The 11,420-nt window shown below is 39.9% G+C and overlaps 1 protein-coding gene across 2 annotated transcripts; it reads right to left on the reverse strand.

The window, feature by feature from the left end:
• Positions 1–2,109: 2,109 nt before the first annotated feature.
• LOC133907679 (uncharacterized) lies at positions 2,110–9,669 on the reverse strand. Of its 2 annotated transcripts, XM_062349751.1 has the most exons (10): positions 9,470–9,669; positions 8,961–9,041; positions 7,942–8,059; positions 7,753–7,847; positions 7,574–7,645; positions 6,886–7,042; positions 6,713–6,801; positions 6,495–6,603; positions 3,675–3,849; positions 2,110–2,465 (listed from the first exon to the last, which is right to left on the reverse strand). In XM_062349751.1, the coding sequence occupies exons 1-10, from the start codon at positions 9,491–9,493 to the stop codon at positions 2,381–2,383; spliced, it is 1,005 nt and encodes a 334-aa protein (XP_062205735.1). In that variant the 5' UTR covers positions 9,494–9,669; the 3' UTR covers positions 2,110–2,380. The 2 variants fall into 2 exon arrangements, with proteins under 2 accessions (XP_062205735.1, XP_062205734.1); XM_062349750.1 differs by having other exon boundaries at positions 6,713–7,042; positions 9,470–9,668.
• Positions 9,670–11,420: the final 1,751 nt, after the last annotated feature.

Consider the following 11,420-nt stretch of genomic DNA (forward strand, 5'->3'; position numbering starts at 1 on the left):
TTCTTCTCCGCGTTGGAAGAAGTGTCTTCTTCGTCACGACCAGTATTACTCTTCTTCTTCTTCGCATTGGCGGAAGCATTTTCATCCTCACAATCATCATTCCTCTTATACCGAGTCGCATTGCACACTAGGCATCTATCCAAGGTTTCGTACTCTTTACGATAGAGGATACAGTGGTTCGGACACGCATGTAATTTTTGCACATCTAATGACAACTGGCAGATAAGCTTCTTTACCTAATAAGTGGTGGTGGGCAAGGAGTTAGGTTTCGAAAGCATGTTTGTCAAGAGATTCAACAGATCCGAGAAACTCTTATCAGACCATCCATTGCTGGCCTTCAACTTTAGAAGTTCAAGCATCGAATGCAACACCGTAAACTCCTTATCACAACCCTTCGATTCCTCATACAAAAGATCCTTCGATGCCTTCTGTAATACCTCAAAATTATCTAAATCTCTCATACCCTTTAAAACATGCAGTTCTACATGGCGCAACATTTCCTCCAGATCAAAATCAGTGTCATCATCCATCACAACATCAGTGTCACCTTCGACTACCTCATCATCACCATTCCCTTGATCAACAGCGATGTCGTCGTTTGGTTCGCTTGCACGTTGTTCGCCGTGATTAGACCAATATGTGTAATCCTCGACAAAACCTCTTAAGATCAAGTGTGATTTGATTATGCTTGATTTGTCCCATAATTTTTTATTCTTGCAGTCAAAATATGGACAATATATTTCTTTTATCTTTTTAGTCAATGCTTCCGTCTCAGCGGCTTCAATAAAAGCATAGAGTCCTTTGATGTATATTTCACCATGCCTTTAACTTCAATAAAAAAATTTCTCCATGTCTTTAACTTCAATCACAAAATTCCATGCACTGTCTATCTTTAACTTCAATCATAAAATTCCATGCACTGTCTATCTTTAACTTCGATCACAAAATTAGATACATAAATTAATTAATTAATAAGAAAATCATAATTAAAAAAGTTTTTAAAAGAAATTGGAAAAATTAGGTATGTTATGATTATAATATGTCTACGCAATTGAATATATATTAGCGTAAATTTATGGCTCAAAACAATGTGGATTCATTACTCTATCCCTCTGCATCTAGATCTAGATAAAAACATCCCCATTCATGATAAAACCTCTTAGAGGCTAAAAAAATATCAAATTAAAGCTACATTTTTGAAATATAATGTTAGAATGTGAATCTACACAATTGAATCAACATTGCCACAAATTTAAGCTAATTCGAGAATCTAAATGGCTAGAACCATGAGCATCTCTAGAACCTATTCAAACCCTAAATAAACCATAAATCTAAATCTAGACTTAAAAAAATGCTAGCTAGGGATGAGATACTCTTACCTTAGATGTCTCCTCCAAGGAATTGAAAAAGAAAACCTTCCCCTTTGTTTTCAAATTTCGCGGCCGCTTTTTGAGCTCTACTATTCGAACAACAGCGAGCTCGATCTGAATAGAGTTCCCCATGAATAGGAACTATTTATGGAGATATTATTACAGACGATTCATATAATACACCGCCTGTAAAAAATAATTTACACAGACGGTTTATTATCACAGACGGTTCACATAAGAAATCGTCTATAAAAATTGTAGAAATGAACTCCATTATTACAGACGTTTTATATAATAAACCGCTTGTGAAAATAGTTATTTTCACATACGGTTCTTTATGTGAACCGCATATGATAATAAAGTTATTTTCACAGACGATTCACATAAGTAAACGTCTGTGAAAATAAATTTTCACATATGATTCAAAACCGCACAAACCTCCAATCTACTACTCAGATAACTTGTCATATAAACTGTCTGTAGAAATGAACTCTAAATGTCTAGAAGAATAGCTTTTGTAGTAGTGATTCCGACCGGTGGGTTTTGAATGAGCCACCCACTGTCCCCAACAGCTTAACTATTTTCTAAACACAACAAATGGAAAGAACAGTGGCTTGAGAAATAATAAAAAGCTATGTTTCACAACAGACATTAAGAAAAAAAATCTCCATCGGCCTTACAAGGTTATATTAACAAGCAAAAATCTGTGATTCTCATGAAGTGAGCTTTGACAACCAAATAACGAAGGGTTGATGATATTCTTTATGGTTTTTCATCAAATGTTGATAATACAGAATATTGCATATCATTATAGTTACATAGACATGAGCACGACGCAGCATATAGAAAGTCTACTATAGACTCTTATGTAACTAACAACTACCCCCACCCTCAACCACCACCAAAAAGGGCCAAAAAAAAGGAAAAGGAAAAACAATACAGGGAGGGTAAAACCCTTCGAATCAGCAGCAAAGCAGCACAAAGACTGCAGGTCCAAAATCTCATTAGTTCTACTGAGGCTCGTCCTCAAAGTTTTCAGAAAGACTGCGCTGTGACAACCGGTAATAGAGAATTCCCATCGTTGCTATACATGCCCTGCAACAACATATATTTTTTGTACATCAGTCCAAATTCTTTCTCTAAACCAGAGTACAACAATATCCTCTTGAAAACCAGATACTGAAAGATAAGAATGTGAGCATATTAAACAAGTTTAATCTGTTGATTTGGACAACAGTCCAAATTCTTTCTCAGTCGGAGTAAAGGGATGCTTCAATGAAGGGTATTGTCAAGGAATCTTTTAGAATTTAGTTGAAATTTGAAACTGACTAGAACTAAAACCTAACGATATGTATTGAAAACCGATCCAACAGACCATAAGGAATTCTTCTTTTTCTAAAACATACAACAGATGACAAAAATGTGAGCAGGGTAAATAAATTTTCATGGCCGCTAATAAAATAACTACTTTGGATTATGGTCGAAGTAAAAGACAAAAGGTTATGTGATCTAGTACCAGAGAATATTAGCTTCATAAGGTTAGGCTATGGTAATCAATGAACATGAAAAATGTACTATCCATATTATAGTAAAAGTGCAACACATCAAGGTAATGAAAACACTGGCAATGTTACGTGCTTCAACTAGAATGCAGCATTACCAAGTGATGCCAATGTAACTATTGATTAGATGTTCAAATCAAAATTCAATGCCAATTCTGAATTATTGAATGGTTTCTAGTAACTGGTGAGAACTAACAGGTTTACCATAGATCTAATGGAATTTTATCAATTTTACTTCTTTGATAACTAGAAATCCAGATGGGAACAGACAACTTTTCCAATACTTGCTATTGATTCTGAAGGAAGATACATAATGCTATAATGCCTGCTCTAATGCATCATTTTGGATTGGTAAATGTTCTCTATCTCTTATGATCATGCAAGTGAACTGTGGTACAAACATTAGGAAGAATATGTGCTTGTATGATTCATAGCGACAGTGCCACCACACTTTGCCACACTCAAGTTAGGCAGGTTTTTAACTTTTTTTCTGGCAGCCGTTTAGTTTGCTACCACAACTGTGGCATGCCACACTTTCTTAGCAACCTGTCCAATTTGTCAGACTCGGTCTTGCCAAAGATTGCCATAGCTGTGGCAGTTGTTTTCTAACTATGGCAAAGTACGTCTATCGATCTAACATATCTGAAGTAGGTCAGTAGTTAAGTTGTGGGGGGAGAGAGAGAGGAGGGAGGGAGGTAGAGACAGAAACAAAGCAAATAACAAAGCATGTTGGAAGACTTACATGATAGCCATTGCAAGTAAAATCTTTGTGGGATCCATTCTTGATGATCTCTGATGTCGCGGGCGGCCCTCTGGAGCATCACTCTCTCTTTTTGAAGGTGCTGTGACTGGTAATGTTGGCAATGCACTCGACCAGAAAGGCAGCAGCATCCTTAGAAATCTGTGACGAAATGTACCTGAAAATGGGACAAGCATCAAATGGCCGAGATTGTACATTGCTTATTACGGGACTGAGAACAGAGTCAAGCTCAAGCATCAACTGAATAACAACAACAGCATATCCTTTTAGGGTGTGTTTGGTCGGAGGGCGAGGTTGAATGGGATATGACCATGTATGTTTTTCTGGATAGGATGATCCAATTTTCTATTTGGTTGGGGTGGATGAGATAAGCTAGTTTTTGTTTGGTAAGTGAGATTAGAGTGGATAGGATGAGTTAGTTTTCTATTTGATTGAATGGATTGGATGAGCTGAGTTAGTTACAATGATCTTACCACTTGATTGTGAAGCATTGGATAAATTTGTGCATGTTTAAATTTGTTTGAATTTAAATTGAATTAAAAAGAGAATATTAAATGAAATGATAAAAATACATATAAATGGAGTATTACAAAGGAATTCACGTTTTTACCAAATAACCTAGGGTTGAAAACATTTTTATAAATTAGTACATCACATGAGAAGAATATTAGTGAATTTTTCTAAATTTTTAGGAATTTATTTGAGGCATTAAAAATTGGTATAAGTTATAAAAGTAGGTTTCTTTGGAGAATTTTAATTAAATATTAGTTCAGAGTTTTAGGATCAAACCAATTAAAACGGGTTGCTAGTGAGCTCTAGTTTGCTCATAAAAACGATTAGAATTTTTAGACCACTCTTGTACTCATAGATAAAATGGAAAGTTAAATGAAAAACATACCGGACAACGAACGAACAAAACATGGATGAGCCGAACTAGCCGATTTCGCTGGACAGAGCCATCCAACATAATGAGGGAATATTCCCTTCCCCGGCCATCCCATCCACTTTCACCCATAAACCAAACACCTATGAAACCTGGATGGGATCGTCCCATCCAGGTTCATCCCATGAACCAAACACACGCTTACCAAGCAAGTTAGGTAGGCTAGTGATGAAACCCAACAAGCATAGTTGTTATGGCATCGCCTTCTCGTTGCCATATCGTTGTGGCAGAGAATCGTGCCTTGCCACAGCTCGGGCATGTGTGGCGTCCGCCTCTACCGCAGCCGCCGAGACGGTCGCTCTCTGCCTACTTCCCTGTCTGGGCGCCTGTTCGTAGTTGAGCCACCCGCCACTGAGCTGTTGCCTGCCCTCCCCGCAAATTTGGCGGTCGAGAGTGGGAAATCAGGCGGGTGGAAGGAGAACACGGACACGGCAACGCGCTTGGGAGTGGGGAAGGGAGGGGCATGAGGGTAGCAGCAGCACGCTGGGGAGAGTGGGAGCAGGAGGGATGTGAGGGAAGTGGCGGCGCGTTAGGGAGCGAGAGGGATGGCTGATGAGGAGAAAATGAAGGAGGGGTGCTGGGGAACAGGGCAGCTGTGGGCAAGGAAACCCTAATCTACTATAGGCTTTTGGGACATGCCTAATAGACAATGGCTGATGGGCTTCGTGTTGACACCAGAATGTGGCCATTGGGGGCTCAATTAAGAATGCTAGAGCCCTATAGCAAACTTGGATAAGTAGCAAGCAAGTTGCTCAAATGCTTGTAAGGTCAAATGCAGCCTTGGTCTCAAATAAATTACGTGTGTATTCGTCATAGCAATGTGTGTAAAGCGTCACCAGGCCGCGTGCTATAAGCGCTATAAAGGTGTGAAGGTGGCGGGTCGCCGCGCCTCGCCACATCGCCGTAACAACTATGCCAACAAGAGGCAGCAACAAAGACGATATAAATTGAATCTAAGTGTCAAATTCAGTATATTTCATCCATACAACCTGCTTCACATAATCAATCATAAATATCTAAAGGCAAATTCAAGGTTATCTAAAGCACACAATTGCTGCAGAGCTTTTGGCAATGCTTCTCACAGTTAAGGTGTCGTAAGATATCAGTGGTCATGTCTACGAGTTTAAGATCGGTTGAGGCCCAACCTGGTCAACCCATCTAAAACCAGCCAACCTTAGAACACTGTGACAACGTCAAGAATTTCAAACAGATGCAGAGTTTTCCCAAACTAACTATTCTTGCATATGTTTAGGACCAGTGGGCAAGGGAACATGGCCTGGTCAATTAATCAAATTTCTTTGGGTCTAGATCTAGCTCAGGTTAGGCCATATATGCTCAGAACGAGCAAATGACATTACAAACGTAAAAGTAAACAAAATAGCCAAAAATAAAAGGATCATGTTTGCAACACAAGAACTCTACAAAAAAAAGTTTAGTTCCAGCAGAATTTGGGAATTGCACGTCGGAAATGGGGCCTAAAAATATAAGCTCTAGCTCATGTAAGGCCATACATGCTCACAGCAGAAAGACAACTTATGCAAAAGAAAACATAACGAGCCAAAAATAAGAAAGGCCTGTTTGCAGCTCAAGAATTTGACAGGAAACAGTTTAATTCCGGCATAATTTGGGAAGATTCCACTGTTTCAAGTGGGGCCCAAAAAAAATATGATCATACTTATTTGTAGGACAATTGGTGATATGATGGTGCATGGTAACATATTTGTGGAACGGCAGTACTCCCAGTAAAATTTTTATTTTTGAGTTGCCTTATTACAAAATCTTAGCATAACTCAAGGAATCGAATACACAATGTAAAGAAGAAAGGATAAAACAAATCATCCTGCTAATAGCATGCTTACCCCTTTTAGTATACTTTTTGATGTTTCCATCTTCATCATCAGCATAATAAGAAATCTCTGAATTTTGTCTATCAACACTGGTAGCACCTTTTCTTGTCATGGCACCGGGCTACACAATGAAGGAATAAAATTGTTGTGCTGTGAGTAAGCAAATCTCAAAAAAAGACAAATATAAAGTAACAACAAAGACACAAATACAGGGAGTTCTCACGGCTTACCCCATGAGGGCTCGGACTTCTGATGAAGTTGGACTCCTGTTCTGGGAATTGGGTTATTACCGGACTAGGACCATCAACTTCAACAATTTCTGGTTCAACATGGATAGGTGTCCCAGATCCTACATTAGCAGAAGGGTATATTCCAGAATACAATGTTGACGGTAAAGCTGCACCTTTTGCTGAATTAACTGTGTCTGCACCATTAGATGCTCTATCACCAGAACTGGATAATTGCTTTAGAGGATCTGACGCAAAAGCGGAAGGAGTGCGAGTATCAGCTTTAGGTATTGTCACAAAATGATTTCCAAATACATTCTTCTCCAATCCAGTCTGCAGCATATTAGAAAAGTGCAAGGTTTATCATACTCAGAAGTCTGAACAGAAAAAAATCTTGCAGGATACATATTAAGTACTTGAATAGGCAGAACAAGGTTGTTTAAGTATACAAGTGAATCTTAAAGTCATTAAAGGATTAGAATATTAATAGTCAAGATCGATTGTAAAATCATTACAGTTAATTTGATATCTGCATTTTAAATTACATAATACAATGTATTTCATAAATTTAATTGCTCATAGCAAACAAATGAGGAACAACAGAAATTGCACAGCACTGGCAATTGGAATGCTTAAGTCAGATTATGAGAGAAGAAATACATTAAGTGAGTCCTCGGTAAAAACAGAATAGGAAGTAGGTTACGCTGCAATAGTGGTACTTAGACAAGGACACTATTGCCCCAAAAAAGTATTCATTAGCCGATACTTTAAAATTTGAACACAAAGTCGTGCATGTTATGACAAAATATGAGGAGAAAATCGGTGGTTGATTGCGCAAGCAGGAATAGATTTGAAGGAACTAACCTGAACTATTGCTTCCTTCAATTTAGCATGAAGGCGAGAACCTGTATCTTTAATGCTTGAAGGTGGCCATATCTGTTAGGAAATTACAGTTGAAGATCAAAGAATTGTGAGATTCTCATAATTGTAGCAGCTGGTGTGCACATGCACGTGCACAAAGAGGTTGGTTGAGTTCAACTTACAGGCGTAGAACATGAGGGACAGACATATCCAGCTGGCGCTGTTTGGGCTGGAAAGCTTTGGATATGTGATATCAAGCATTTCGTGTGCATCACATCTATTGGAACTCAAGAAAACAATATCCAGTTATATGAAATAAAGGTGGCTTCATGAAACGAACGAATTTAAGCATTCCATTGAATATCACATACGCAAGCAACCCATTCGTATAGTTTCTTCGCTTCCAGCTTCCAGAACCGAATTGCAAGATGAGCAGTGTTGTGGCCAGTCATAATCAGAGTTAACAACCCATTCAGCATAATTTTTCACCTACAGAATAAGAACATATGTTAGTTTCTAAAATTAATGCAACACTGCTTTTTTTCAGACCAAACTTGTAAAATGCTAATTTTAAGATGTAACTAGTACTGTTGCTTAAATTTCTGAAATTTCTGCTCACACAAAATAAATCGAATATGAAGGATATATGATCATATGATGCACCCATCTAATGTTGAAAATTAATACTACAAACTTAATGAAACCTGAATCCAAAGTAAAATGTAAGCAGCATGCTGATCTTCTAACTTACCCAAGATGCCGGCCCCTGGACATATAAAAAACTGAGAAGCATTTCAGCAGCTTCCGATTCTACGTTTACATTTCAAAAACCTATTACCTATAGTCTAGTCCACCATGCTACACTGCAGAAATCGGCATTCTACCCAATGAATAGCAGAAGGTAGAGGATAAGCTCAATACAAAAGAAAATGTAAGCTTTGTAGGGAACAGATTCAAAAAATTAAAAGCTGAGACATAAGGATAGTCATTAAAAGGTGCTGAAGGCATTATGAAAATCTGATATTCTAGCAAGAGGCACTAGACATACAAAAACCTCACCCCACCAGCTCCTCACGGAGCCCACAGTCATCCATATATTATCAAACTGCAAGCAAGTAACAGCTATATTGTTCCTTGCAAGTTTCATAACACATACATATCAACACTGGTCCAGCAAGTTCAACATCAAATAGCGTAACCAAAATAACATCCAAATAGGCCAGTGAGAGAGCCAAAATTGTGAATGACTACATCCAGGCAACAGGATATACAAAACAATAAATAGTCTGCTAACATAATAGCTTAACTACAATTCTAAATGAAACAGTTATCAGTCTAGATGCTCTTTGTCTGCACGCAATGAGAATCACCGTAAACTCGAGGAGCTCACCACACATAGCTGATGCTCCGGGAAGCATATGCACTCACCGCAGACCGGAACCTGGTGAACGAAGCAATAAACCCTCGTCGCCTGAAAAACCAAAGTATACAACCGCATCAGCAGTTCAGCACCAAATTTAACCAGCGCTGACAACATCAGCCCACCCCAAATCTCAGCACACCAACAGGTCGCTAGGCGAAACAACTTTCTCCAACGCACCCAACTACCAAACAATCCCAACGTCTCCTGCGTCCTGCAATAACTAAGAACAGGAGGTGTTCGACGAAAAGCCCACGCATAGAACCGACCATTAATTCAAGGGGACGAGGCGAATCCCAGCGCCTTGAACCCATACCACCCCAAAACCGCGCCTTTCGCGCCACCCGGTCGGATTCAGACCACGCCTCCGTCGAATCCGACCACCCTGCACCCATATTCAAAATCCGCACAAGAAGAAACGCAAGGAACCGCTGGATTCGGGGCAGGGATCGGCGGATCCGCGGGGGGAGAGGGAGTACCTTGCGGCATTTGCACACGACCATCGCCGGGGAATCTCGGAGGCCGCGCTCGCGAGGTGGATCGGGACGGGATGGTGCGGGGCGCCGGGGAGGGAGAGCGCGACGGTCAGATCTCGCGGAGATGGAACGGAGACAGTGTTCCTCTCATTCTCTGTCTCGGTGTTTGGTCTGGGGTGGACCGCGTGCTGCTGCATGCAATCGGATGGGGATCCAACGGCCGAGATTTTGGAGCTGACATGTTAAACTGTTTAAATGCTCGTGAAGGTTTCCAATTTCCATTGGCAGGCAACCTGTGAGGATAGAAATAGGATATTTGGAGAACGAGCTGCGCTTTTGAGCCAGTTTCGAGCTCTCTCGGTGCAGGTGCTCACCCTATTACTTAGGATTTATTTTTATATGGATTTACTTGAGATTAGGTCGGAGACTTAGGTCTTTCGATCTCTTTTAAGTGTGTATAGGATGCGTAAACGTGTATGAGCATAAGTAATATAAGTGTGATGTGTTAATCAGCACTTTTAGGATCGATATCTAAAATAGTATTTTGACGTATTTGGTAAAATTAATTGAAAATCTAGTAGAGGCAATGAAATTTATCATCTAACATAGTATAGTATTGCTTCGTTGCACCATGTAGCACATAAATGTCCTACTCAATTGGTTAGCTTGCATGCATAAGAAATTAGAGTTACGTGATTTAATCTTTAGCACCACAATATTAGTTTAATCACGGTCCAGTCCGATATTTTCTATAATAATGTCTGTGAGAGAAATATGAGCTACGAGCTAGAATGAACTACTAGAGAACTAAATTTGATGTTTCTCCTACACTCGCTTTGAGTTGAATTCGAGATTGCAACTGAGACTAAACATCTCGGCTTTTTTCTCTTGGCTATTTTGGAGCTAACTTCTTCATATATAAGCTAGGATCTAGAGCACAAAAAGCACGAGCTTGGTAACAAGGGTATAGTATTCCAACAATGAATTGCTATCCAAAAAATAAATCTGTAGCTCGTTTGTCAAGAACTAGCTGCACGTTTGAGCCGGTCTGTTGGTGTATGTGCTCATCCTACCGCTTAGAATTTATTCTTATATGGGTTTACTTAATGATGGAGGTCGTTGTTAAAGACCTCCGATAACCCCTTAACTTAGCTAGCTCATGCTCATAGGCCTACACCTCTCGAAGACCGCTTTCTGATTTCTGGACTTCGAAGTAACCACCTCCTAGAGCCATGTCTCCATCTCCCAGAGCCATACCTCCCGAAGCCTCCATCTCCCAGAGCCATGCCTCTTGAAGCCTCCATCTCCAGGAGCCATATCTCCCCCCAGAACCCCTATCTCCGGGGCTCGGGCAAGCTTCCCAAAGGCTACGTGGTAAGCCATCGGGCCTCAAGAAAGATCTACCAGAAGAGTAACGTCGGTCATCCTTTGCCTGCAAGGAAGTGACCGACATTAAGTACCTAGGCTAGTGAGCGTCGTTCTAACACCCTAGTACAATGGAGGTTATCCTAACATCCTTGACAGCGTGGTGCCGGGTCGTAATTGGCGACTAGCTCACCCCTCTAGATATAGGCACCACAATAGTTATCATAATAGATATTTATCTTCTACGCAGGGTAAAAAGTAGTTATCTAGGATAAGGCCATGTACTCGATCAGATACTGAATATTTTGCATATAGCGGTAACTTATACGCTAAGCTACGCATAACCCTATAAATAAGGGGCCATGATCATCTAATGAGAGGAGAAAAAAGAAACATATAGGACACAGAGGTGCACAAACACAAAGTCACTTTGTGATACTTCTCTCAGACCGATCCATTTTTCTACTATCAATACATTTGTGGTGTTCTTTCCTCTCAAACTTCATCTCTAAGCTTTAGTCTCCTCCTTAAAAGAAACTCTCACCGTACTTGTTGGGGCAAGATGATCTCTTGCAGCAACAACACATCG

Source organism: Phragmites australis, chromosome 24, assembly GCF_958298935.1.
Source record: "Phragmites australis chromosome 24, lpPhrAust1.1, whole genome shotgun sequence".
Taxonomy (NCBI): domain Eukaryota; kingdom Viridiplantae; phylum Streptophyta; class Magnoliopsida; order Poales; family Poaceae; genus Phragmites; species Phragmites australis.

Bases quoted from the DNA above. Each gene is read 5' to 3' on its own strand.
- LOC133907679 (XM_062349750.1), bottom strand. From the start codon at position 9,493: ATGGTCGTGTGCAAATGCCGCAAG. The intron at 7,848-7,941 runs GTATGTGATATT...GAGTTCCAATAG, and splicing joins TATACGAATGGGTTGCTTGC to ATGTGATGCACACGAAATGC. The intron at 6,604-6,712 runs GTAAGCCGTGAG...TTCATTGTGTAG, and splicing joins GAAGTCCGAGCCCTCATGGG to CCCGGTGCCATGACAAGAAA.